At 43.7% G+C, this 27,815-nt stretch overlaps 2 protein-coding genes and 1 long non-coding RNA gene across 18 annotated transcripts; 1 reads left to right on the top strand and 2 right to left on the bottom strand.

Moving 5' to 3' along the window:
* Window positions 1-1,352: 1,352 nt before the first annotated feature.
* LOC116058870 (alpha-2-HS-glycoprotein-like) lies at window positions 1,353-9,495 on the bottom strand. Its single transcript, XM_031311819.2, has 8 exons — window positions 9,235-9,495; window positions 6,631-6,741; window positions 5,085-5,169; window positions 4,117-4,286; window positions 3,742-3,858; window positions 2,204-2,281; window positions 1,726-1,985; window positions 1,353-1,638 (listed from the first exon to the last, which is right to left on the bottom strand). The coding sequence occupies exons 1-8, from the start codon at window positions 9,430-9,432 to the stop codon at window positions 1,488-1,490; spliced, it is 1,170 nt and encodes a 389-aa protein (XP_031167679.2). The 5' UTR covers window positions 9,433-9,495; the 3' UTR covers window positions 1,353-1,487.
* Window positions 1,532-2,027, top strand: LOC116058884. Its single transcript, XR_004107140.2, has 3 exons — window positions 1,532-1,663; window positions 1,697-1,840; window positions 1,898-2,027. It is a non-coding gene; the product is annotated as an uncharacterized LOC116058884 (long non-coding RNA).
* LOC116058868 (alpha-2-HS-glycoprotein-like) lies at window positions 2,478-27,815 on the bottom strand. Of its 16 annotated transcripts, XM_031311818.2 has the most exons (10): window positions 27,546-27,815; window positions 24,108-24,218; window positions 22,562-22,646; window positions 20,605-20,774; window positions 17,611-17,727; window positions 15,987-16,064; window positions 15,693-15,768; window positions 15,591-15,635; window positions 15,504-15,521; window positions 2,478-2,774 (listed from the first exon to the last, which is right to left on the bottom strand). In XM_031311818.2, the coding sequence occupies exons 1-10, from the start codon at window positions 27,741-27,743 to the stop codon at window positions 2,737-2,739; spliced, it is 936 nt and encodes a 311-aa protein (XP_031167678.1). In that variant the 5' UTR covers window positions 27,744-27,815; the 3' UTR covers window positions 2,478-2,736. The 16 variants fall into 16 exon arrangements, with proteins under 16 accessions (XP_031167678.1, XP_031167676.1, XP_031167675.1 ...); XM_031311816.2 differs by lacking the exon at window positions 2,478-2,774 and adding an exon at window positions 4,819-4,904 and having other exon boundaries at window positions 15,591-15,768; XM_031311815.2 differs by lacking the exon at window positions 2,478-2,774 and adding an exon at window positions 4,819-4,904 and having other exon boundaries at window positions 15,504-15,592; window positions 15,638-15,768.

The raw sequence follows: 27,815 nt of genomic DNA, 5'->3' as shown, positions 1-27,815 counted from the left end.
ACATGCAAATGAATATGTCCAGTACCCGGAGGTCTGCGTTTATCTGCCGGTAAATCTCCGCTGGATGACTTACTTCAGAAGGGTTGTAAATTAGCAACTTTCCCTTTTAGCGTTTAGCTTAGCACAGCTCCATTGAAACCAAACGCAACAGTTTTGTGTGTGTGTGTGTGTGTGTGTGTGTGTGTGTGTGTGTGTGTGTGTGTGTGTGTGTGTGTGAGGGTGGAGCTTGGCCACCCCAGCTCCATCCTCTCGTCCAAACATGTTCAATTCTGGCTCCAAAATACCAAGATGGCCAAAATGCAAACTCCCGTCTCCCAGTCCACAAACCACTTGGTGATGTCACTGATGCTGCCTCTACTTTGGTAGGCCATGGGTGACACACAAACACATTCTTAGATAACTCTTTAAAAACAAACACCAGTACACTGAGATGTATGATAGAGACACAGGTATGTGGAATAACAAGTACAATTCCATTGACTACAATCATGACTACGTACCCAATTTATATAATTTGATATTAGTTTTAAAGCTGATTTAATTCATCAGTTTATAGTAGTTTTTTTTTAGATGTATCGATTCATTGATGATTACACTTTAACATGGAAAAAAGTCTAATCCTCCCATGGTACATTCCAGCACTGGGTTGCACCAGCTATGTGTACATTCAAACTTAGACTAGTTTTAACGTTGGCCCGACGAGGATGTCGTCGGAGGACAAGGAGCAGCGGACGTGGAGCGGAGGTCGCTCAAGACGGCGTGGTCACCGAAGCAAGCAGCCATCTTCAGACGCTAACAAAACAGCAGTTGGGTGGGTCAGTTTAACAAAGCACAATCCCTCCAGAAGTAGGAAAGACATACACTCATCCAGGCCAGTTTGGGTCTCACGTTAAATGCAACATGCAGGGAAAGGAGACAATACCATTAATGAGCTAGGTTAGCCTTTACTAGCCATGTGTCTTTGTTATACGAGCCCAGCTTAGCTTTAGCCTTGTAGCAATTAATATAATAATGATGATAATAATAAACACTGCGTCAAGAATTGTGCTTTTTACAGATTGGATTCCTGACAATATTCTGGTTGGTTGACTTTACGCCACTGTAACTAAGATGAACCTCACGTCTCTGTGGTGTAACCAAATATTGATACAGCTTTAGTGTCAAACTAGCTGGTTTCAACGTTCATTGTACATTGTTTAGTGTGGACTTTACCTTAAAAGAGAACTTAACTATACACAAATGCTGCTTTAAAAAATATATTAAGAAAGCTTTATGTATGAGTTGATCAAATTCAAGCCATTCTGAGCCGTGATGTCTGCACAAGGCAGGTCAATGAAAGAAGTTTGATCACAGAAATTTACACCATGACTGTTTATTTGACATGTTTAGTAATATGTTCCATTTCTTGTATACATTAGAGACTGTTACAGAATTTTTCTGGTAGACTGTCAAACAGTTATGGTTGCCTAAGCGTTGTGTGGTGTATCTCAGTCCTTGTCTCTGGGGCTGGGGCGGTGCCAAGGACGAGGCCAGGGGCAAATGGGGTGGAGAGCTGGGTCTGATCCACGGCAGTGATGGAAGCCATGGAAGTGGTGCTTAGAACCGAATGGGGGCCTATGATGCTGCTTTTCTTGGTCACCGTGGCCATCGCCGGCATGATGGCGTCCAACGTGGCCATCGCCTCCATGGGAAGGAGGGCCACCATGGCTACCGCCTACACGGGGAGGATGGCCATCGCCTCCATGGGGACGAGGGCCACAGGGACGGGATGGTTGGCCATTGCCTCCGGAGGGAGGGGGGCCATTGCCACCGAAGGGAGGCAATATGCATCCAAGGAGAGGTCTGCCAGCGCCTACATGGGGAGGATGGCCATCGCCGTCACGGGGACCAAGGGGAGGTCTGCCAGCGCCTACATGGGGAGGATGGCCACCCACATGATGCCTGCATATGGGCTCTTGCTCACCAGGGCCAAGGGCAGTCGTGTTCTGTTCAGAACAGAGCCAACAGAGTTAGTTGAAGTGTATTTCTTCATAGTATATCTGTATATAACGGCACATTTTGAAAATATGGGTACAGGACTAATGAACAATGTAAAGTATAGCAAGACATTCCAAAAGAAGAACTGGAGTTTTGGAAAGATAACTACATCAGTCTCAGCATGAAGGAGATTATGTGAACGCATATGATTAGGATGTGGACTCACCGATGGGGGATAGAATTCACACTCAACTGACTGGAGTCCGGTTGACCTGAAGTAAGTTGACTTGCAGAAAGCATGATGCTTTGAAGAGAGGAGAGAGAGAAACTGATGAACTCAACATCACACTCAGTTGTATTGTTACTTGTCCTTCAAAACAATGGACTACCTAGCTCTGATCGTGGACTCACACTACTGTACAGATCAGTCAGACTTTGTAACGATAAGTAATATTATAAATGTTAAGTAAGAAAAAACATGATTGTCAATGTTTTTTTACGTACTTTGACAAAAAAAAAACTCAACTCAAGGTCCACATTCTAGCTTTTTCCAGAGGTTTCAACCACACATCATGATCTTCATCAGCTGATGGAGAGTTCACATGACAAGTAATAGGTGACATGATAATGTTTGGAGATGGTCACCTCTGTCTCTGTTCAAAGATGGTCTCTGGTATCACATGTGAAAGTTCTGATCTTTCTCCGGCCGTCACACACACAGCTCCGCAAGTCAGTGCATCTAATTTCAACATGTTCGGCTTAGAGGACTGGCTGATCAGCTTCGCCTCTACCAACATCTGTATGATTCTTCATTTACAGATCACAGAGAGTCAAACAGCCTTAAATAAGTGGTCCGAGAGAGACGCCACACGGAGAAAAGAAGAAGCATTTTGCTTTGTGTGGAGAAACTTGAGAGATCGTTTTGTCAAAGCTAAAAAAAACCTCTTCATGGGAAGAGTGTTCTTAACAGTGTTAGAGGCAGACAATAGTTTAGATTTGGAGATAAACGACGGTACGGCGGTGTTTATCATGAATGTGTTTCCTGCTGTTTCCAGGCAACCTGCTTTCCTTTACCTCCGCTCTCTACTTCTCTGCTACTTCTTGCTTATTCACAGACTATTTTGTTTTTAGGCCCCCTGGTGTTTTCGAGAATACTGCAATGATCCATGCGTAAAGGATAAACATCTCCGTGCATGCTCGTAGTTGGTGCACCGTCTACAGAGGCCCGCGCCTCGGTGGCCAGGCGAGTATAAATGAGGCTTAAGAGACCAAGAGAGCCAAAGGCAACCAGAGCTCACTCATCAAATCTCCCCATGAGAGTAAAGCTCAACTTACATATCATAGTCTCTTTTAAATTCAGTACATAACATGTCGAAATGTGGCTGTTCATTTTTCCAAAGCTTTTTTTTTTGTGTGTGTGTGTGTGTGTGTGTGTGTGTGTGTGTGTGTGTGTGTGTGTGTGTTTTTGTTTAACTACATTCGTGGGGCCCAAAAACCGGGAGTCCAGTATACTTGTGGGGTCCCAACAGCTTTGTGGGGCCAAAATGCCGGACCCCACAAGTTTAAAGGGCTGTTTGAGGATTAAGACTTGGTTTTAGGATTAGAGTTAGAATTAGGTTATGGTTAGGGTGAGGGTAAGGGTTAAGGTTAGGCATTTAGTTGTGATGGTTATGGTTAGGGTAAGGGGCTAGGGAATTCATTATGTCAATGACGGGTCCCCACAAAGATAGTGAAACGCACTGTGTGTGTGTGAGTTGTACTTACAGCTCTGTCAGGGCAGAGGGGTTTGCATGCCTCAGGATTGATTCTGCTTCCCATTGGACAATGAGTCTCCACAAGGGCAAACTCAGCATAGTAGGCCATCCCTACAGAGGGAATGTACTGAGCCAGGACGAGAAAGAGAAGGTGAGATGCGAGTTTACAGACATTAATGAGCAGTATTAATTCACAAACATATATACAAACGACGGCTGTCAACACATTAACGCATGCACTGAATCTAATTGTTGTATAATGACACAAAACAGAAGAGAGTGTGTGTGTGTGTGTGTGTGTGTGTGTGTGTGTGTGCGTGCGTGTGTGTGTGCGTGCGTGCGTGCGTGCGTGCGTGCGTGCGTGTGTGTGAGAGATTCTCTCTACCCCAACTGTGATCCGTCCCACTTCCTTCAGGATGTAGTAGTGCTGGTTGGTGGTGTTCTGGTTGAATTTGCTCACAGCTTCATTAACAGACTTCAGACCTTCAGTGCTGTTCAGTGGGTCCAGCGTGGGACAGTCAGGGCAAATCGTCACCATTTCCAGGTTGGTCTTTACTACGCACGCACGCACGCACGCACGCACACACGCACACACACACACACACACACACACACACACACACACACACAGTTCTTGTTATGAGAGAGCCTGCTCTGTGACGCTTCCACAGTTTAGTGCTAATTATTTAAATCATGACATCCCTGTACAGAACATTGCTCTTACTGTACACCAGAGCATATATATATATATATACTGTATATATTAATGCTTGGTGTAAATACACCTAACCACAGTTAGTCTAATTTGCATCAAGAGCAGCCAGGTATGGTTTGAGACACTGCAAACAAGCTTTCTTCCCCCAGGAGTAGGGCGGGCCGTAGAGGAAATATTAGTTTGATAGACTCATGTTGTCAGCTCAACAAAAAGATCAGATTTATTCTAAAAGCCTCCATCTAACAAAACATCCAAGTATGTCATTGGCTGCTTTAACCATATTTTTGACCATGCCTGATGAAGATCTCTGTTAGACCGAGGTGTTGTCTGGGAGGGAGCTGTCAGCACAGTGCTCAGATTTTTGGTCGGACCTCTGCTGCAGTCATATCACACTTTGTCTGCAGTCCTCCCCAGGCCATCAGTAAAGTAAGCAGTAATCATTTGCCATGTGCCAACATCTTAACCTTAACCATGCTACAGATGCCAGGTGCAGATATCGTAGAAATGAGTGATTGTAAAAAGGTACGCTGGATGTGACAAAAAGAAAAACCCCATCCAAGGTCCAGGGTTTCTGCAAAAGTGTCCATGTTCAATGTTCTGTTTGGCAATAAAGTCTGATACATGACAGAGAAGCCCACCTTGTCGCGTGTCACACTCATACTTGGTGACGTTGGCGTCAGTATTTCTAACGTTCATCTTTATGGTGCAGTTAGCCATCACTGCCTACAGAGAAACAGAGACAGACAACATTTCACTGTAGACACCTCACTTCTTCTCCATTACAGACAAGATGTTAAAATCAGTTTGTCTACCATCTGGCTGTAGATGAATGTGACACAGGGCAGATAGAGACAGAGCACATCACGTTATACTCTGAACGCCACGCCCACCGGGGTGAAAACAACTCTCCGTTCTCCATTGACTTGTATGGACCTTGTTCACAGCAGACATTTTGACTTGTCATAGTAGGAAAAGCACAGCTGAAATTGATAACCTTAACGATGGTTCAATTCCATCAAGTGTCCCAGTAAGCTATTTCAGTGAGTCAGCATGAACAACACCAGGGCCTCTCCTAAGTGGAATGCAGCCATCATTAATGGTTTTGAATACACCTGTGCTTTTCCTACTATGACATGTCAACATGTCTGCTGTGAAAAAAAGGTCTATTGCGTGAAGGTTTCCTTGTCGTCAATTCTGTCTGCTAGCAAACAGAAACATGCCTAAAAGCTGCTGTGTGGTGGGATGCAATACCAACAATGTAAAGAGCCCAGAACTTTTTTATAAGCTGCCGACCTAAAAAACTGAGCTTTTATGAAGACGTGGAAACAGAAAAAAAAGTGGAAACAGATGTGAAGAATCAGCAGGGACAATGGGGATCCTGACACTAATCTAACGTTATGTCCGATGTTACATTTGCTGCAAGCATGTTCTTACCAAGTCAAATATCCCAATGTCAGTTTTAGGCTAACTATATGTCTGTAAGTTAAACTAAAACACATAATGGTGGACATATCAGAAGCTTAAGGTCGTTTTATGGTTGTGCACAGGCTCCACGCAGAGCTTTCGCCGTAGCCTACGTAAGCGGCTTGATGTTTATACTTATGCGCTGGTGTGTGCGTCGAGCTGGCATGTGTGTGTGTGTGTGTGTGTGTGTGTGTGTGTGTGGGGAGTGTGTAGAGCGAGGGAGAAGTGAGAGAGTGACGGCGATTAGCTTCGGAGCGAGTACCGACTCTAGAGTCGTAGTGAGAGAAACAAAGTGTTTCCCCTGTGTTTCTGACCACGGTGGGAAGCAGGAGAAGTTAACCCTCTCCTTGATTTCATGTTGTTTATGGAGAAGGAGAACCAGGAAATGAGTCGGGGGAAATGCAACGCTACCAAGCCACGGCCGAGCGATGTGCGTCGCTGTGACGTGTAGTTACATTTTTCGAGAGGTGCATGTCAGCCTACGGCGTAGGGTCCGGCGTAGACGCAGAGGGGTCTGCAGGGGTACGCCGTCGATTCTACGCAGAAGCATAAAAAGGCCTTTAGTGTCTCCCCATTCTCTCTGCTGATTCCTCACGTCTGTATCCACTTTTGTCTTCATAAAAGCTCAGTTTGATCATGTCAGCAGCGTATAACAACTTAAGTAATGGGCTCTGACTGTATAAAAGAAATGGATTAAGCAAACATTTGTTTAGCATTTACCCGCTCAGCCTCTTCACGGATCTCACAGTCCTCAAAGTGTTTGGGGTTGATGACATGGCACACTGTCTCCAGAAGGTTCAACTGCAGCTCGAGGTTACAGCCTCCGTCCACCTGCAAACAACAGAGTAAGAGTGTAATCACATTTATTGAGGCGTTATGATTAGCCTGTTTTAATTTCCCCACACCTCCCTGCTGCAATCAACATGTCCTCTCAGGCAAAGCTGAAATCATGTAAACATATGGTTCTTCTGCCCGATTTAAGACCAGATAATAAAATGAGGCATCTGGAAATGACTTTATTACATTTAAATGCTGACAATTGTTTACTGAAAAGAAACCTGTAGTAGCAGTAAAGCCTGACCACATTGCCATGTCTGATTGCCTTTGTGTTTATTCAGATGTCATATTATTTTTGTACACTGGGTGGCAGTCACCTGTAACGGGATTGCATTTCTACAGGAAGGCTGCTGCTGCTACAACATAATACGACATCACAGATCTTCGTTATAAAGACAACGCCAGAAAAGAGAAGGCATGGAGTTTAACTGTAGGAGTGCTTGGAGTGGAAGATAGATACTAGCTTAATAAACACCTGATTGTTCTGTAAAGTTCTTGTAGAGACAATATAATCTGCAAGTTGGTTAGCAAGACGCTCCGCTTCTGAGACGCTCCCGGGGTGGTATGGTGGAAAATCATGGTTACGGGTATTAACCATGGGGATGAGCGAGCATCCAGAAAGCGTACCTCCTATGGGGAGACTCTTAGGCTAACAAGCCATCACCTGCCGTTAGCATTCCATTGGCTCCCATTCATTTTGACGTCACTTTGACAGCGAATAACTTTACATCTGAAGCTTTTAAAGACTCTGTTTGTCCATTGTTTATTTCTAAAGAAACACGACAATGTATAAAAGGCTCCATTACCTTGTAGCTCACGTTATGGCTCCGTAGCAGCAGTTTTTGTAAAAATAGGCTAACGATTGTGTCATAACCACGGGACTTACTGTCGCATAGTAGAGGAATTACCGTATAGTACAGGAGAAGCTCGCAGGCAGTTTTGACTTACATTAGCTGTTTAAGTTGAATTACTAATATTAACTATCATTTTACTTAGCAGTAATTAGCCTGTGTCCATGTTATCTTCTTACACATACCTACGCTCTCCATCTCTGCTAGATTGGGAATGATTGAGATTTCTCTTGGCACAGCTACCAGAAGACTTACAACTTTCAGACAGGTTGCTCACGTCACATCTACATCTTCAAGCTCAGTTTAAGGTTGCACAGTACGCTCAGCCATCACCGGAGAAGTGCTTCTAATTGACTTCACTAGTCTCCGTCGAAGTCTACGGCGTCGCTGTGTTGATTATTTTTTTTCTGTCTATGGTATTAACTTATAAAGCTGCTTTGCGGACAGTGGCCACTAGATGTCGCTGTACAACATCAGTGTGTTGAATCAAAGAGTCAACTCGGGACATGAGCATTATTCTCTTCTCTTAAACTGTTGATAAAATTACAAATTGGGAAAATCTGCATTTGTATGCATGGCAGGATAACTGCCTAAACGCCCTGCTTAAAACACATCGGTGAGGGCAAAATATTTCACCTGCGGTTTAATTTAAATGTCAATTTGTTTGTCATCACTGATGAACCTGAACCTGGTTTTATCTCTGATTAACGGCACTTTTGCTACATGTTTGTTCGAATTCCTTAGAATTTACCTTTATTTCAAATTTGCTTAAATAACTTTTGCTTTGTCTCAGCGTGCAGTCCAGGCTGTGCATGTGCACGGCGGACAAACAGTACAAAACAAAATAAGACAAACACAGAGATATGACTTGTTTTCTGGTTGTTGTTTTTTGATTACCCATTTCAATTATATATTTGAAATATATTATACTATTTTGTATTATATATTATACTCATACTACTGTATATTCATACTACTAATACTATATTTAATTTGACATTTTACATATCATTCACAAACACAAATATTTCCCTGTGAGCTGTATTTTAAGAATATGAATAAAGTCTTCCAAAATGGAAATACTTAGTTGGACTAATTAGCCAACCTGATCTCACAGAATTCCATGAAATGAACACAGCCCCTTAACTCAAAATCTGTGGCAGTTTCACTGAATCGCCGAAAATTCCGTGATGAGCCCACGGAAGAATTCCGTGAAATGAACACGGCCAACAATGGCACGGTTGGGTTTAGGAAAAAAAGAATGGGACGGTTGGGTTTAGTAAAAGAAGAAAGCGACGGTGGGTTTAGGAAACGTGACACGCGGGACACGATCCCCAGTCTCCTGGGTGAAAGTCCTGTGTTTGACCCATCCACCAGCCCAACCAACCTCCCTATGCGGATTTTCGGCCTTTCATACTACTCGCTACCGTAGTCGCTCTCAATGCTACATCATCTTCTCATTGACTTTACATTGCCATTGTTTTCCGTGGTGGCCACACAGAATTTTCCCACATTCCGTGCCACCACCATGTAATGCGGTGTTAACAGTTTGTGATCATTTCACGGAATTCTGTGAGACCAGGCTGAATTAGCAGAGAAAATGTGCTCAGTCACTGCTCTTTTCTGGTTTCCATACCGTTTCCACTTTGTTGCCTTGGATCTCTTGGAGTCTGAACTTGTAGCCGTGGCCATGGTTCTCGTTGATGCGATGCATAGTCAGCCGTGCAGCCGCAGCTCCACTCTCTTTGCTGCATGTCACCAGCTCCAGAGCCGGAGCAGCGCTGACCAGCAGCACGGCCGAGGACAGCAGCACCACAATGTGAAATCCCTTCATGGTGCAAAATAGAGAGGTAGAGGATGGAGACAGGGTTATGTAGACCTGGATAGGGGGTGGAGTGCAAAACAAGAGGAGGGATAAAGGATAAATGTGATAAGAAACTGAAGAGGCGTAGCATGAAGACAGAACTGCAGAGCTGCCAAAGTAAAGAACAAACAGAGACTTTAACCAGAGCAGTGCAACTGAAACACACTTTTTATCCTGTCAATCTTTTTCTGGTGCTATTAAAACAGCAAACTTAATTAAAGGAAATGTCAGCTGCATCCCAGCTTCATTTCTTGAACATGGTCTACATAAGAGCACCATTACAAGGAATGAGTCATTTTGGTTCGGACATGATGGGACAAGATTGTAAGATTTAAACAAATTGAAAAAATTAAAGATATTTTAAGTTGTTTAAAATCTATGGCAAATTCTACGGAAGTCTCCATCCGCCCTGCTCATGTCCAAACATGGGCAGGTACCAACATTTAAAGTGACTTCTTTTACAAAAGGCTTTATAGACAAATAAATAGTATTATTTTTGAATCAATGATAGCTCATAGACTACCTTCTAATCTAGCAAATCTATAAGTCTTAGAAACTGTAAATATGTTTAATATCTCTTTCTAAGCTATTTTTCTTGTGTTGTTCTTTCACATAACTAAGGCTATAGAAGTGTGAGGCTACGTCCCATTATTCAAAGGCACATGCTGTGTGTCCACAGTGTTTGCAGACTGTAGTTGCAGTTTTGCCTGAGGCGTTTTGGAGGAGCAACACTTAGGTTTTTAGTCCGTGATCTCCCTGCAGGGGAAACGATCTCTAACATGTTCCGTTTGAGCTTCAACTTTACTCTGCAAACAACAGTGTGTTTGGAGTTGCAGCCTGAAAATAAACAACAAGAACTTTGCTATTAAAATGTGAAAAGGTGAAGTGAAAAACATGCAGCTGTTACTTGCATCTATTCTGAATAAAACCAAAGGATGCAGCCAATGGCCAAGTGTGACTTTGCTCAAGATGCGAAGATTGCAAATATTATACTGTCAGCTATTCCATCAATCAATAGATAATCTCTTTCAAGGGTTAAAGACGACACAAGGGTTAACAAACAGCCATGTATATGGGCTCTTCCAGTTTAACGGGAGAGAGGAACAAGAGGGGTTAGGATCGTGACCGGCCTCTGACGAGCTGTTACAACCTCCATCTTCAGCGAGAGAGGACATTATTTCTTCAGCTTCTTCTTGCATTGTCACCCCGGCGGTAGGTGTGCCAACAGGGCTTGCAGCAGGTGAATCGGTCGTGCTATTAACGTCATCGCTACACAATTTTTTAGTAAAACCAAAATCAATTAAACTGCCTTGTTTTCTTTTTGCCATGGCTGTATGATGCTAACTGCAGAATGGATTTCAAGGACTTTGCACGCCGATTAATGGCCTCCAACATTTATATTTTTTCTACGAATCTGTGAGTTAACATGTACTAAACATGAGTTGAATTTGCACCGAAGCGCCGCCACGCCTTGATGCTCATGACAAGAATAGCATGTATAGTTATCTTTATTGAAGTGAATTAGGTTTAAATCGCCGTCATGCATGAATTAATGATATTTTTGCAATTTTACACATAATAATCCACGATGATCACATTACACAAAACTGAAATTGCACGTCAAAATGACACACTGTTAATACTTTTAGAGACCCCTCCAAAATTTCAGAAATCACGTTTTCAGGGGAGCCCATGTCTTATTAAGGGCGGCCGAACTCCCCCGTAGTTCACCCCCTGCAGCTTATCTTCAAAGAGCAAACCTCAGGAGGCCATCATGTGAAATATATATAATGTGTTGTTCACTCATGCATTTGTAAATGATGTACAACTGAAATTGTATGTGTTAGGCAACTATAGTTCAGGTGTAGGTAGCTGTTCATTCAGTAATTGACACTATTATGGTATAGGATGTAGTGCTTTTGAGACATTTTTGGTGTTTTAAGCTCCCAACAGGCAGCGCTGCCTTCAAGTCAACGGTTGCAGCGCTGCCTTCAAGTCGACATTGGGGGCTTAAAACACCATCGAGCAACATTTTTACTCTCAGTCCAATCAGAGGAGCTCTAACTAACAGGCAGGAATCATCTGGGAGGAGGGAATACAGCACGACTGCCATACACGGTGCCACCTGCTCGTCAGATAAACATCACTCACATTCACACAGCGACGGAGCAGCACAGGAGGTTGAGATATGGGGTCCAGGTCTATAGGACTGCCTAGTTGACTCTAATCAAGTTGATGGCATGTAGCCAGTGTGTTCACACTACACAAAAACTCCACAAACACACTCTAACCCACACAGTGGGGGCACATGCACATATACTTTTGTAATCTTATCAGTTATTTGTTTTTTTGAAATATCCATGTAAGCAGGACACCCTGGTTAGTTATTCTGGGTAAGGGGTTACAGATTAGGCACATGTCAACAGAGAACAGAGAGCAGCAGCAGCACACTGCCAGCCAGCATGTCTGCAGCAATAAAGACACTGTGTTTGTGTTGAACCTGAAGGAATACTACACTTTATATTATATTTGTATTGAGACAGGCAGGAACTCTGAGCAGACTTTTAAAACGTTGTCTTTAGAGTGCTGGAGGGTTGAATGCAGCTGTTAGTGACCCTGAAAGATCTTCTGCGACATGGACCCATGGCATCCTTTGAGGACTTTGATGTTGATTTTGGCGGCTGCCTTATCAAGGTCCATTTGGTTAAACATTTGATTTTGAGGCGGGCAGGAAAGATTGTAGCCGATCCCTCTCACCTCGGACACACACTGTTCTTTCTGATTCTGTCCGTGTTTTCATCTTAAACTTTGACCCTCTCAGTGGCCTTTATTTATCAACCTAACGTAGAAACCAGCGCAGAAATCATCTTATGACAGGCTTCACGTGTGATTCATGAAACCTTCGTATCACACCAATCAGAACGTAAAAATGGTCGTACATTATTAAATGCAGCGGCTGGAAACGAGTCGTAATTTAAATATCATGTCCCAATATATTCTGGGTTTTGAGGCCTCGCCCCTACAATTTACGACATGGCGAGACGTAAACCGGCTGAGAAGCGGCACTTTTCAGAGGTGGAGATTGAAACCCTGATATCTCAGGTTCATTTGCACCAACGTGTATTATTTGGCAGCCTGAAAACTGTTATTAAAGGCTGTAGAAAGAATGCGGAATGGAAAGAGATCACTGATGCAGTCAACAGTGTTGCCGTGGTAAATTGGACTCCAGCTGAAGTTTATTTAATTTATACATCCTTGACATATGTATGCTATAATCCTAATAGTAATATACAGGCTTATATTGCAATCTCTTAGGCCTACATGGTGTACCTATATTTAAATAAACACACAGTAGCGGAGTTTATGCAGTGTCTTTTATTTTACTCGTGTTTTTTTCATGAGTCAGAACCAGGCAACAGCTGTGAGGGAGAGCGCGTGTCCTCCGCCCCCCCGTGCTGGACCACCACCCCGACCCTGTCTCCTGACAGCAGAGGGGCTGGAAAAACAAGCCGAAATAACTCAGTCAATGGCAGAAATAAATCGTTCACTTGTGGCCATTAACGACACTTTAAAAGAGAAACGAACACCTGAAGAAAAAATAAAAATGTTGTGCATCGTCATGTTTCCTGTATTGAATATCATTGCCAAACATAACACTATACCTTTTAAAAGCGAGGAATAATATCCTGTCCCCTTCGTATAGCCCCAGTTGGGGCTGTGCTGGCCACTGCTCTCTGGGCATCGGGTCATCTGGCTCCATCTCTACATTTATGGCACCCTGTTTTCCTGCGCGATGTTGTGCAGAACCCCACAGGCTAAAACAATGTTGCAGGCTTCTTCTGCCCTGTATAATAGCCCCGCCCCCCCGCTGATGCAAGCCATCTGCCCTTAATCAATCCGATGGAGCGCTCCACCGTGGCCCGTGCGCGTACGTGTACACTATTGTATCGGCGCATAAAGGTCTTCTAAAAGAGCCAGATCTGCCATTGCTGATAAGCGATCAACTGATGACTTCTCCTTCTCCTGTTAAACTGATTATATGCTGCACCGCCAGTCCACACTGACTCCAAAACTTGCGTACACAAGTTCAGACCAGACGTGAGATTTTATCGCAGCCTACGCTCACGTTTAAATTGATAAATGCCTTGCTTTGCGTAGGAATCGGCATACGCCCGTCCTACGCCTGTTTTAGGTCGTACGAGGGCCAATGTGTGTATATCTTGTTCTGCCAACGAAGCTAGCTAGCTACCGCTAGGGTTACCTGGTAACTTAAGGGAACGTTTACAGATTTTCTGTTCTGCTGTACATGCAAATGAATATGTCCAGTACCCGGAGGTCTGCGTTTATCTGCCGGTAAATCTCCGCTGGATGACTTACTTCAGAAGGGTTGTAAATTAGCAACTTTCCCTTTTAGCGTTTAGCTTAGCACAGCTCCATTGAAACCAAACGCAACAGTTTTGTGTGTGTGTGTGTGTGTGTGTGTGTGTGTGTGTGTGTGTGTGTGTGTGTGTGTGTGTGTGTGTGTGTGTGTGTGTGAGGATGGAGCTTGGCCACCCCAGCTCCATCCTCTCGTCCAAACATGTTCAATTCTGGCTCCAAAATACCAAGATGGCCAAAATGCAAACTCCCGTCTCCCAGTCCACAAACCACTTGGTGATGTCACTGATGCTGCCTCTACTTTGGTAGGCCATGGGTGACACACAAACACATTCTTAGATAACTCTTTAAAAACAAACACCAGTACACTGAGATGTATGATAGAGACACAGGTATGTGGAATAACAAGTACAATTCCATTGACTACAATCATGACTACGTACCCAATTTATATAATTTGATATTAGTTTTAAAGCTGATTTAATTCATCAGTTTATAGTAGTTTTTTTTTAGATGTATCGATTCATTGATGATTACACTTTAACATGGAAAAAAGTCTAATCCTCCCATGGTACATTCCAGCACTGGGTTGCACCAGCTATGTGTACATTCAAACTTAGACTAGTTTTAACGTTGGCCCGACGAGGATGTCGTCGGAGGACAAGGAGCAGCGGACGTGGAGCGGAGGTCGCTCAAGACGGCGTGGTCACCGAAGCAAGCAGCCATCTTCAGACGCTAACAAAACAGCAGTTGGGTGGGTCAGTTTAACAAAGCACAATCCCTCCAGAAGTAGGAAAGACATACACTCATCCAGGCCAGTTTGGGTCTCACGTTAAATGCAACATGCAGGGAAAGGAGACAATACCATTAATGAGCTAGGTTAGCCTTTACTAGCCATGTGTCTTTGTTATACGAGCCCAGCTTAGCTTTAGCCTTGTAGCAATTAATATAATAATGATGATAATAATAAACACTGCGTCAAGAACTGTACTTTTTACAGATTGGATTCCTGACAATATTCTGGTTGGTTGACTTTACACCGCTGTAACTAAGATGAACCTCACGTCTCTATGGTGTAACCAAACATTGATACAGCTTTAGTGTCAAACTAGCTGGTTTAAACGTACATCGTTTAGTGTGGACTTTACTTTAAAAGAGAACTTACTATACACAAATGCTGCTTTAAAAAATATATTAAGAAAGCTTTATGTATGAGCTGATCAAATTCAAGCCATTCTGAGCCGTGATGTCTGCACAAGGCAGGTCAATGAAAGAAGTTTGATCACAGAAATTTACACCATGACTGTTTATTTGACATGTTTAGTAATATGTTCCATTTCTTGTATACATTAGAGACTGTTACAGAATTTTTCTGGTAGACTGTCAAACAGTTATGGTTGCCTAAGCGTTGTGTGGTGTATCTCAGTCCTTGTCTCTGGGGCTGGGGCGGTGCCAAGGACGAGGCCAGGGGCAAATGGGGTGGAGAGCTGGGTCTGATCCACGGCAGTGACGGAAGTGATGGAAGGCATGGAAGTGGTGCTTAGAACCGAATGGGGGCCTATGATGCTGCTTTTCTTGGTCACCGTGGCCATCGCCGGCATGATGGCGTCCAACGTGGCCATCGCCTCCATGGGGAGGAGGGCCACCATGGCTACCGCCTACACGGGGAGGATGGCCATCGCCTCCATGGGGACGAGGGCCACAGGGACGGGATGGTTGGCCATTGCCTCCGGAGGGAGGGGGGCCATTGCCACCGAAGGGAGGCAATATGCATCCAAGGAGAGGTCTGCCAGCGCCTACATGGGGAGGATGGCCATCGCCGTCACGGGGACCAAGGGGAGGTCTGCCAGCGCCTACATGGGGAGGATGGCCACCCACATGATGCCTGCATATGGGCTCTTGCTCACCAGGGCCAAGGGCAGTCGTGTTCTGTTCAGAACAGAGCCAACAGAGTTAGTTGAAGTGTATTTCTTCATAGTATATCTGTATATAACTGCACATTTTGAAAATATGGGTACAGGACTAATGAACAATGTAAAGTATAGCAAGACATTCCAAAAAAAGAACTGGAGTTTTGGAAAGATAACTACATCAGTCTCAGCATGAAGTAGATTATGTGAACGCATATGATTAGGATGTGGACTCACCGATGGGGGATAGAATTCACACTCAACTGACTGGAGTCCGGTTGACCTGAAGTAAGTTGACTTGCAGAAAGCATGATGCTTTGAAGAGAGGAGAGAGAGAAACTGATGAACTCAACATCACACTCAGTTGTATTGTTACTTGTCCTTCAAAACAATGGACTACCTAGCTCTGATCGTGGACTCACACTACTGTACAGATCAGTCAGACTTTGTAACGATAAGTAATATTATAAATGTTAAGTAAGAAAAAACATGATTGTCAATGTTTTTTTTACGTACTTTGACAAAAAAAAACTCAACTCAAGGTCCACATTCTAGCTTTTTCCAGAGGTTTCAACCACACATCATGATCTTCATCAGCTGATGGAGAGTTCACATGACAAGTAATAGGTGACATGATAATGTTTGGAGATGGTCACCTCTGTCTCTGTTCAAAGATGGTCTCTGGTATCACATGTGAAAGTTCTGATCTTTCTCTGGCCGTCACACACACAGCTCCGCAAGTCAGTGCATCTAATTTCAACATGTTCGGCTTAGAGGACTGGCTGATCAGCTTCGCCTCTACCAACATCTGTATGATTCTTCATTTACAGATCACAGAGAGTCAAACAGCCTTAAATAAGTGGTCCGAGAGAGACGCCACACGGAGAAAAGAAGAAGCATTTTGCTTTGTGTGGAGAAACTTGAGAGATCGTTTTGTCAAAGCTAAAAAAAACCTCTTCATGGGAAGAGTGTTCTCAACAGTGTTAGAGGCAGACAATAGTTTAGATTTGGAGATAAACGACGGTACGGCGGTGTTTATCATGAATGTGTTTCCTGCTGTTTCCAGGCAACCTGCTTTCCTTTACCTCCGCTCTCTACTTCTCTGCTACTTCTTGCTTATTCACAGACTATTTTGTTTTTAGGCCCCCTGGTGTTTTGGAGAATACTGAAATGATCCATGCGTAAAGGATAAACATCTCCCGTGTATGCTCGTAGCTGGTGCACCGTCTACAGAGGCCCGCGCCTCGGTGGCCAGGCGAGTATAAATGAGGCTTAAGAGACCAAGAGAGCCAAAGGCAACCAGAGCTCACTCATCAAATCTCCCCATGAGAGTAAAGCTCAATTTACATATCATAGTCTCTTTTAAATTCAGTACATAACATGTCGAAATGTGGCTGTTCATTTTTCCAAAGCTTTTTTTGTGTGTGTGTGTGTGTGTGTGTGTGTGTGTGTGTGTGTGTGTTCTTGTTTAACTACATTTGTGGGGCCCAAAAACCGGGAGTCCAGTATACTTGTGAGGTCCCGACAGCTTTGTGGGGCCAAAATGCCGGACCCCACAACTTTAAAGGGCTGTTTGAGGGTTAAGACTTGGTTTTAGGATTAGGGTTAGAATTAGGTTATGGTTAGGGTGAGGGTAAGGGTTAAGGTTAGGCATTTAGTTGTGATTGTTAAGGTTAGGGTAAGGGGCTAGGGAATGCATTATGTCAATGACGGGTCCCCACAAAGATAGTGAAACGCACTGTGTGTGTGTGTATGTGTGTGTGTGTGTGTGTGTGTGTGTGTGTGTGTGTGTGTGTGTGTGTGTGTGTGTGTGTGTGTGTGTGTGTGTGTGTGTATGTGTGTGTGTGTGAGTTGTACTTACAGCTCTGTCGGGGCAGAGGGGTTTGCATGCCTCAGGATTGATTCTGCTTCCCGTTGGACAATGAGTCTCCACAAGGGCAAACTCAGCATAGTAGGCCATCCCTACAGAGGGAATGTACTGAGCCAGGACGAGAAAGAGAAGGTGAGATTCGAGTTTACAGACCAGGGTGGGAAATTAGCACCCGCCACCAGCCAATGGCGGGTACTTTTTCAAAGTGGCGGGTGACTTTGCCTTGTATACCAGCCACAGTGGCAGGTGGATTGTAAAACATATTTAGGGCCCGAGCGCCGACAGCGGCGAAGGCCCTATTGGAACTGAAGGAATTATTATTCTTTTCCCGGCAAATTAATTGCCTTTTTGAGGGGCTTAACATATTCAAAAACTCACCAAAATTGGTGGTTGCATCAAGTCTGGTGAAAATGTATGTATTTTAAGGGTTTCGGGAATAGGCGCACAAAAATGGCTCGCTAGCGCCCCCTACAAAGTTAAAAAAATTGAGCACCTGCAGTGCGTTTAACGTAGACTCACGAAACTTGGTATACATATGTAACATGTCAAGCTGTACAAAAACCGTTATTGGAGCCATACCCTAAACCCAACAGGAAGTCCGCCATTTTGATTTCAAAGTTCGAAATTAGTGCGATTTTGGCCATTTCCCCATGTCGTACTTTAACAAACTCCTCCTAGAGATTTCATCCGATCAACTTCAAATTCGGTCTGTACCATCTTAAGACATTAAAGATGAAAAGTTGTTAAAAGAAAAACTTTTCGTCATAGGGCGTGGCCAATTGGCTCGAAACTTTTCAGGATTCATAAGAGTCCAACCCTGAAGACAAATAAAGGCCGATATTTACTTAAAGTCATAGCGCCCCCTAGTAGCAACAGGAAGTAGGTCTAAAAGTCAAGGTGCTATACTTTAACAAACTCCTCCTAGAGATTTCATCTGGCGGACTTCAAATTTGGTCTATACCATCTCAACACCTTAAAGATGAAAAGTTATTAAAAGAAAAACTTTTCGTCAAACGGTGTGGGCGTGGCGTGGCGGCCATTTTGAGTGTTTAGCGATGAACAAAGAAATTGTTGTAACTTGAGTGTACGTTGTCATATCTGCCCGAAATTTCTCACAATTGACAAGGATCCAGGTCTGAGGACATCTACAGGCCAATATTTACTTTTGGTCATAGCGCCCCCCGCTGGCAAAAGGAAATGCGCCTTATATGACAAACATCATCCGATTTACATGAAACTTATAATGTGTGGTCGACATGTGATACTGGGCCGCCCCCTATACTTTAACCACGCCCACTTACTCAGGCCACGCCCCCTTGCATAACACTTGAACTGTTTAAGGTAGAGTCTTGTGTGAGGTGTCATTGAACTCAGCAGAGAGTTCCTTCTTCATTGGTGATGGTTTGGCCCGCACCCTATGCTTAAGCCACGCCCCCTTTCATTACATTTGAACCGTTTAAGGTAGACCCTTGTGTGAGGTATCATTGAACTCAACAGAGACTTCCTTCTTCATTGGTGATGGTTTGGCCCACCCCCTATGTTTAAGCCACGCCCCCTTTCATAAATGCTGATCCATCTAAGGTAGTCTTGTGTGAGGTATCATTGAACTCAGAAGAGAGTTCCTTTTTAATTGGTGATGGTTTGACACGCCCCCTATAATTTAGCCACACCCCTTTTCACAGCTAATGAACTGTATGACGGAGAGTCTTGTGTGAGGTATCGTTGATCTCGGCACGGAGTTCCCTTTTCATTGGTGACGATTTGCAGTGTCTGAGTGCCGCACAAATGCACAGTCGCAAGGAGCGGCGTCCACCAGTAACCCCGACACGCGCAGAGGGGCGAGGGCCCGTTATTTGTTACTACTTAAAACATTCCTTGTAACGGATTGGACAGCTTTTGTCAAAGAATGCTGTTGCTAAGTAACGATAATGCACTTTTGTCGATTGGTTTTCAGCGCTAGTCCGTGAGTCATGGCGCTGAACGGATCGTGACACATATAGCTGAGCTGAGGTACAGACGAAAGGAAAATTAGCGATTAAAAAAATGTGACGACATATTCCCGGTGTTAAGAGGCCCGCCGCGGAGTCAGCAGTAGCTATGAATGTACAAACTGTTGAGGGCGAAGTAAAGAAAAAGAGAAGGTACTTTTCGAAGAAGTGGCGCATTGATGCCGAAGGGAAAACGAGGGAATGGTTAGCCTACCTTCCCGACGACAAGTCCATGCACTGTACTTACTGTCGAACCTACGCGTCGTCAAAAAATGCTAACAATTTGTTCGTTAGAGGAACAACTAAACTTAAATTAGAGGCAACAACAGACCACGAGTCATCCAAGTCTCATATGAAGTGCACTACCATACAGCTGGAGCAGAGTGGCAATAAAGGCTATCTGCTCTACGCAGGCTTTTTTTCACATCACTTTTTATTTGCCTATATTAATAAAATATGTATTAATAATAAAAAATAATGTATTGAAGCAAATCAAAATACGCTAGTGCACTCTCTTTTATAAATTTGAATTCCGGAAAAAGTGGCAGGTAAAAAATATAAGTGGCTGATAAAATTGGGCATCCACAAGCCACTGTGGCTGGTGGGTAAAAAAGTTAATTTCCCACCCTGTTACAGACATTACTGAGCAGCATTAATTCACAAACATATATACAAACTAGGGCTGTCAACGCATTAACGCATGCACTGAATCTAAAAAAATAAAGTGTTATTTTTTTATGCAAAGTAATCATTTTATCAAGTTTGACCCCAACCTCTTCCCGTTAACCACAGCCCATGACTGTGATTAACTTGTTTACATTTTTTTTTCTCGATTGACAGCCCTAATACAAACATTTATTTTGTTATGTTTAGGCTGCTAGAACCCATCTCTCTGTTATATAATGACACAAAACAGAAGAGTGTGTGTGTGTGTGTGTGTGTATGTGTGTGTGTGTGTGTGTGTGTGTGTGTGTGTGTGTGTGAGAATTCTCTTTACCCCAACTTTGATCCGTCCCACTTCCTTCAGGATGTAGTAGTGCTGGTTGGTGGTGTTCTGGTTGAATTTGCTCACAGCTTCATTAACAGACTTCAGACCTTCAGTGCTGTTCAGTGGGTGCAGCGTGGGACAGTCAGGGCAAATCCTCACCATCTCCCTGTTGGTTTTTACTACACACACACACACACACACACACACACACACACACACACACACACACACACACACACACACACACACACACAGTTCTTGTTATGAGAGCAACATATATATATATACTGTATATATTAATGCTTGGTGTAAATAGGCCTAGCCACAGTTAATCTGATTTGCATCAAAAGAAGCAAGGTATGGTTTAAGACACTGCAAACAAGCTTTCTTCCCCCAGGAGTAGGGCGGGCCGTAGAGGAAATATTAGATAGATAGATAGATAGATAGATAGATAGATAGATAGATAGATAGCCTTTATTATTAGACTCACTGTCCATTTAGAAAAAACAACAACAACACAATTAAAAAAAGGACAGATACAAAAGGACAGACACCAATTAAACAAGACATCTATACCAGTAATCCCATAAGGGTGACTGGTATCGCACAGCACTGAACCTCGGGTTACAAGAAGAATTCAGGCGACCAATACATTTATACATTAGATTCCTCAGTAAAGCAGAGAATGTAATAACTCCTGCTTGACAAAACAATTCACTTGTACTACACCACCTTGGTTTTCTGAGTAGTATGCGCAAACAATGATTATAAGCGACCCGCAACTTATTGAGGCTTGCCTTTTTGAAGTTGACCCACAAGGGGGCAGTGTAAAAAGCAGGACAATATGCTTTAAAGAGGTTTATCTTGACAGTATCAGAACACCAAGAGAACTTCCTGGTGAGCATGTTCACTTGTATATACAACATGCGGCGCTGCCTATACATATCATCATCATCAGACATTTGATCCGTTAATATGTGACCCAGATACTTAATTTTACAACAAGGAGTTAGCACTTGCCCTGCCAGATGAAAAGATGGAAAAATAAGGTCTTTATCCTCTTTCACTCTACAGATCATAACAAAACTCTTTTTGGCATTATATTTCACATCAAATTGAACACCATAATTGGAACATATATTCAACAACTCCTGAAACCCTGCACTGCTAGGAGAGACAACAGCCAAATCATCAGCATACATAAGATGGTTCACTATGTTACCAATCATACATCCTGTTTTACACTGCCTTAGCTGGTCCGACAGGTCATCCATGTAAATATTAAAGAGGGCCGGTGATAGTATCCCCCCCCTGACGGACTCCATTACCAACACCAAAAGGAGTAGAGAATACATCCCCCCATTTGATCTGCATGCTCTGATTGGAATACCAAAAAGCCAGGATTCTAATCATACTGTTAGGTACTCCTCTTCGGCGCAATTTCAAAAACAGCTTGTGATGGTTAACTCGGTCAAAAGCCTTGGAGGCATCAATAAAACCATATTAGTTTGATAGACTCATGTTGTCAGCTCAACAAAAAGATCAGATTGATTCTGAAAGCCTCCATCTAACAAAACATCCAAGTATGTCATTGGCTGCTTTAACCATATTTTTGACCATGCCTGATGAAGATCTCTGTTAGACCGAGGTGTTGTCTGGGAGGGAGCTGTCAGCACAGTGCTCAGATTTTTGGTCGGACCTCTGCTGCAGTCATATCACACTTTGTCTGCAGTCCTCCCCAGGCCATCAGTAAAGTAAGCAGTAATCATTTGCCATGTGCCAACATCTTAACCTTAACTATGCTACAGATGCCAGGTGCAGATATCGTAGAAATGAATGATTGTAAAAAGGTACACTGGATGTGACAAAAAGAAAAACCCCATCCAAGGTCCACGGTTTCTGCAAAAGTATCCATGTTCAATGTTCTGTTTGGCAATAAAGTCTGATACATAACAGAGAAGCCCACCTTGTCGCGTGTCACACTCATACTTGGTGACGTTGGCGTCAGTATTTCTAACGCTCATCTTTATGGTGCAGTTAGCCATCACTGCCTACAGAGAAACAGAGACAGACAACATTTCACTGTAGACACCTCACTTCTTCTCCATTACAGACAAGATGTTAAAATCAGTTTGTCTACCATCTGGCTGTAGATGAATGTGACACAGGGCTGATAGAGACAGAGCACATCACGTTATACTCTGAACGCCACGCCCACCGGGGGGGAAAACAACTCTCCGTTCTCCATTGACTTGTATGGACCTTGTTCACAGCAGACATTTTGACTTGTCATAGTAGGAAAAGCACAGCTGAGATTGATAACCTTAACGATGGCTCAATTCCATCAAGTGTCCCAGTAAGCTATTTCAGTGAGTCAGCATGAACAACACCAGGGCCTCTCCTAAGTGGAATGCAGCCATCATTAATGGTTTTGAATACACCTGTGCTTTTCCTACTATGACATGTCAACATGTCTGCTGTGAAAAAAAGGTCTATTGCGTGAAGGTTTCCTCGCAATTCTGTCTGCTAGCAAACAGAAACATGCCTAAAAGCTGCTGTGTGGTGGGATGCAATACCAACAATGTAAAGAGCCCAGAACTTTTTTATAAGCTGCCGACCTGAAAAACTGAGCTTTTATGAAGACGTGGAAACAGAAAAAAAGTGGAAACAGACGTGAAGAATCAGCAGGGACAATGGGGATCCTGACACTAATCTAACGTTATGTCCGATGTTACATTTGCAGCAAGCATGTTCTTACCAAGTCAGATATCCCAATGTCAGTTTTAGGCTAACTATATGTCTGTAAGTTAAACTAAAACACGTAATGGTGGACATATCAGAAGCTTAAGGCCGTTTTGTGGTTGTGCACAGGCTCCACGTAGAGCTTTCGCCGTAGCCTACGTAAGTGGCTTGATGTCTATACTATCTATATGCGCTGGTGTGTGCGTCGAGCCGGCACGTGTGTGTGTGTGTGTGTGGGGAGTGTGTAGAGCGAGGGAGAAGTGAGAGAGTGACGGCGATTAGCTTCGGAGCGAGTACCGACTCTAGAGTCGTAGTGAGAGAAACAAAGTGTTTCCCCTGTGTTTCTGACCACGGTGGGAAGCAGGAGAAGTTAACCCTCTCCTTGATTTCATGTTGTTTATGGAGAAGGAGAACCAGGAAATGAGTCGGGGGAAATGCAATGCTACCAAGCCACGGCCGAGCGACGTGCGTTGCTGCAACGTGCGCCGCTGCGACGTGTAGTTACATTTTTCGAGAGGTGCATGTCAGCCTACGGCGTAGGGTCCGGCGTAGACGCAGAGGGGTCTGCGGGGGTACGCCGTCGATTCTACGCAGAAGCATAAAAAGGCCTTTAGTGTCTCCCCATTCTCTCTGCTGATTCCTCACGTCTGTATCCACTTTTGTCTTCATAAAAGCTCAGTTTGATCATGTCAGCAGCGTATAACAACTTAAGTAATGGGCTCTGACTGTATAAAAGAAATGGATTAAGCAAACATTTGTTTAGCATTTACCCGCGCAGACTCTCTACGGATCTCACAGTCCTCAAAGTGTTTGGGGTTGATGACGTGGCACACTGTCTCCAGAAGGTTCAACTGCAGCTCGAGGTTACAGCCTCCGTCCACCTGCAAACAACAGAGTAAGAGTGTAATCACATTTATTGAGGCGTTATGATTAGCCTGTTTTAATTTCCCCACACCTCCCTGCTGCAAGCATCATGTCCTCTCAGGCAAAGCTGAAATCATGTAAACATATGGTTCTTCTGCCCGATTTAAGACCAGATAATAAAATGAGGCATCTGGAAATGACTTTATTACATTTAAATGCTGACAATTGTTTACTGAAAAGAAACCTGTAGTAGCAGTAAAGCCTGACCACATTGCCATGTCCGATTGCCTTTGTGTTTATTCAGATGTCATATGCTTTTTGTACACTGGGTGGCAGTCACCTGTAACGGGATTGCATTTCTACAGGAAGGCTGCTGCTGCTACAACATAATACGACATCACAGATCTTCGTTATAAAGACAACGCCAGAAAAGAGAAGGCATGGAGTTTAACTGTAGGAGTGCTTGGAGTGGAAGATAGATACTAGCTTAATAAACACCTGATTGTTCTGTAAAGTTCTTGTAGAGACAATATAATCTGCAAGTCGGTTAGCAAGACGCTCCGCTTCTGAGACGCTCCCGGGGTGGTATGGTGGAAAATCATGGTTACGGGTATTAACCATGGGGATGAGCGAGCATCCAGAAAGCGTACCTCCTATGGGGAGACTCTTAGGCTAACAAGCCATCACCTGCCGTTAGCATTCCATTGGCTCCCATTCATTTTGACGTCACTTTGACAGCGAATAACTTTACATCTGAAGCTTTTAAAGACTCTGTTTGTCCATTGTTTATTTCTAAAGAAACACGACAATGTATAAAAGGCTCCATTACCTTGTACCTCACGTTATGGCTCCGTAGCAGCAGTTTTTGTAAAAATAGGCTAACGATTGTGTCATAACCACGGGACTTACTGTCGCATAGTAGAGAAATTACCGTATAGTACAGGAGAAGCTCGCAGGCAGTTTTGACTTAGAATTTACCTTTATTTCAAATTTGCTTAAATAACTTTTGCTTTGTCTCAGCGTGCAGTCCAGGCTGTGCATGTGCACGGCGGACAAACAGTACAAAACAAAATAAGACAAACACAGAGATATGACTTGTTTTCTGGTTGTTGTTTTTTGATTACCCATTTCAATTATATATTTGAAATATATTATACTATTTTGTATTATATATTATACTCATACTACTGTCATACTAAATTTGACATTTTACATATCATTCACAAACACAAATATTTCCCTGTGAGCTGTATTTTAAGAATATGAATAAAGTCTTCCAAAATGGAAATACTCAGTTGGACTAATTAGCCAACCTGATCTCACAGAATTCCATGAAATGAACACAGCCCCTTAACTCCGACGACACCCAATTATATCTGTCAATTAAGCCAGACGAAAGCGGTCAGTTAGCTAAACTTCAAGCGTGCATTAAAGATATAAAATCCTGGATGACCCACAATTTTCTGATGTTAAACTCAAACAAAACGGAAGTTATTGTGCTGGGACCCAAGCACCACCGAACTTTATTATCTAAATATATAGCTACCCTAGATGGTATTGCCCTGGCCTCCACCACTACTGTCAGAAATCTAGGAGTCATTTTTGACCAGGATCTATCCTTTAACGCCCACTTAAAACAAACCTCAAGAACAGCCTTTTTCCATCTTCGTAACATTGCCAAAATCAGGAACATCCTGTCTCAAAACGATGCTGAAAAACTAGTCCATGCATTCGTTACTTCCCGGCTGGACTACTGTAATTCTTTACTATCAGGCTGCTCAAATAAGTCCCTCAAGACCCTCCAGCTGATCCAGAATGCTGCAGCACGTGTTCTGACAAGAACTAACAAAAGAGATCACATTTCTCCTGTATTAGCTTCTCTGCATTGGCTTCCTGTAAAATCCAGGATTGAATTTAAAATCCTTCTCCTGACCTACAAAGCACTAAATGGTCAAGCACCATCATACATAGAAGAGCTCTTAGTACCTTATTGTCCCACTAGAGCACTGCGCTCCCAGAACTCAGAGCTACTTGTGGTTCCTAGAGTCTCTAAAAGTAGAATCGGAGCCAGAGCCTTCAGCTACCAGGCTCCTCTCCTGTGGAACCAGCTCCCAACTTGGGTTCGGGGGGCTGACACCGTCGCCACATTTAAGAATAAACTGAAAACCATCATCTTTGATAAAGCTTATAGTTAGGGAGTGAGGAGTTGTAGCATAGTAGAGTAGAGTAGAGGGAGGCAGGATGTAAAGCCCGTTCCGGCAGGGGAGAGTACGAGCCCGGTCCAGGGCCCCTCTCTTTAGCCTGCCTCTCTTAGTTATGCTATTATAACTCTAGACTGCTGTGGGAAGCTCCTTCCAAGGACACAATGAGCCGCTCCCTCTTCTCTCTTTTCACTTGTCTCCTTTTGTGTGCATCCCAGAAATGCCTGTTACTAACCTAGCTCTGGGGAGTTTTCTCCCCGGAGTCCCTTTGCTTCTTCTTCACCCAGAACATCGCCTTGGAATTGGGTGGCACCTACACCGGGGTCCTGGGTGCAGCTGATGCTATGGACTTACTACACCCTGCTACGCTCTGCGTTTCCCCGCAGTGTCCGACTGCGTCCTGCCGCATCCAACCGCGTCCACCCAGGCTGCTGTGCCACACTACACCCCGTAACGCCCTGCTGTGCCCTACTATGACATGAACTACTATGACTACCATTGTGATCACTGTTTCACTATCTTTATTATGACTATTATTGCCACCATTCACCACTCCCCCAACTGGTGCCGTCAGACACTGCCTACCAAGAGTCTGGGTCTGTCCGAGGTTTCTTCCTAACAAAAAAGGGAGTTTTTCCTTGCCACTGTCGCAATAGCTACTGCTAATGCTTGCTCTTGAGGCAACCACTGTAATAGTTGGGGCTTCGTAAAGTACAGAGTTTGGTCTAGACCTACTCTATCTGTAAAGTTTCTCGAGATAACTCTTGTACTATAAATAAAATTGAATTGAATTGAATTGAACTCAAAATCTGTGGCAGTTTCACTGAATCGCCAAAAATTCCGTGATGAGCCCACGGAAGAATTCCGTGAAATGAACACGGCCAACAATGGCACGGTTGGGTTTAGGAAAAAAAGAATGGCACGGTTGGGTTTAGGAAAAAAAGAATGGGACGGTTGGGTTTAGTAAAAGAAGAAAGCGACGGTGGGTTTAGGAAATGTGACACACAACATTTTCCCACATTCCGTGCCACCACCATGTAATGCGGTGTTAACAGTTTGTGATCATTTCACGGAATTCTGTGAGACCAGGCTGAATTAGCAGAGAAAATGTGCTCAGTCACTGCTCTTTTCTGGTTTCCATACCGTTTCCACTTTGTTGCCTTGGATCTCTTGGAGTCTGAACTTGTAGCCGTGGCCATGGTTCTCGTTGATGCGATGCATAGTCAGCCGTGCGGCCGCAGCTCCACTCTCTTTGCTGCATGTCACCAGCTCCAGAGCCGGAGCAGCGCTGACCAGCAGCACGGCCGAGGACAGCAGCACCACGATGTGAAATCCCTTCATGGTGCAAAATAGAGAGGTAGAGGATGGAGACAGGGTTATGTAGACCTGGACAGGGGGTGGAGTGCAAAACAA

Source organism: Sander lucioperca, chromosome 11 (assembly GCF_008315115.2).
Source record: "Sander lucioperca isolate FBNREF2018 chromosome 11, SLUC_FBN_1.2, whole genome shotgun sequence".
In the NCBI taxonomy this organism is placed as follows: Eukaryota; Metazoa; Chordata; class Actinopteri; order Perciformes; family Percidae; genus Sander; species Sander lucioperca.
Note: the sequence above shows the minus strand (reverse complement) of the source record. Positions and strands in the feature narration are given on the sequence as shown.

Excerpts from the sequence above, each read along its gene's own strand:
- LOC116058870 (XM_031311819.2), bottom strand. The coding sequence starts at position 9,432 with ATGAAGGGATTTCACATTGTGGTGCTGCTGTCCTCGGCCGTGCTGCTG. Across the intron at positions 3,859-4,116 it reads TGGGACGGATCACAGTTGGG|TACATTCCCTCTGTAGGGAT; the intron begins GTAGAGAGAATC and ends GTCCTGGCTCAG. Across the intron at positions 1,639-1,725 it reads CATGGAGGCGATGGCCATCC|TGACCAAGAAAAGCAGCATC; the intron begins TCCCCGTGTAGG and ends CGATGGCCACGG.
- LOC116058868 (XM_031311802.2), bottom strand. The coding sequence starts at position 27,743 with ATGAAGGGATTTCACATCGTGGTGCTGCTGTCCTCGGCCGTGCTGCTG. Across the intron at positions 16,065-17,610 it reads CCCTCTGCCCCGACAGAGCT|CATCATGCTTTCTGCAAGTC; the intron begins GTAAGTACAACT and ends CTCTCTTCAAAG. Across the intron at positions 15,769-15,986 it reads GTGAATTCTATCCCCCATCG|AACACGACTGCCCTTGGCCC; the intron begins GTGAGTCCACAT and ends TGTTCTGAACAG.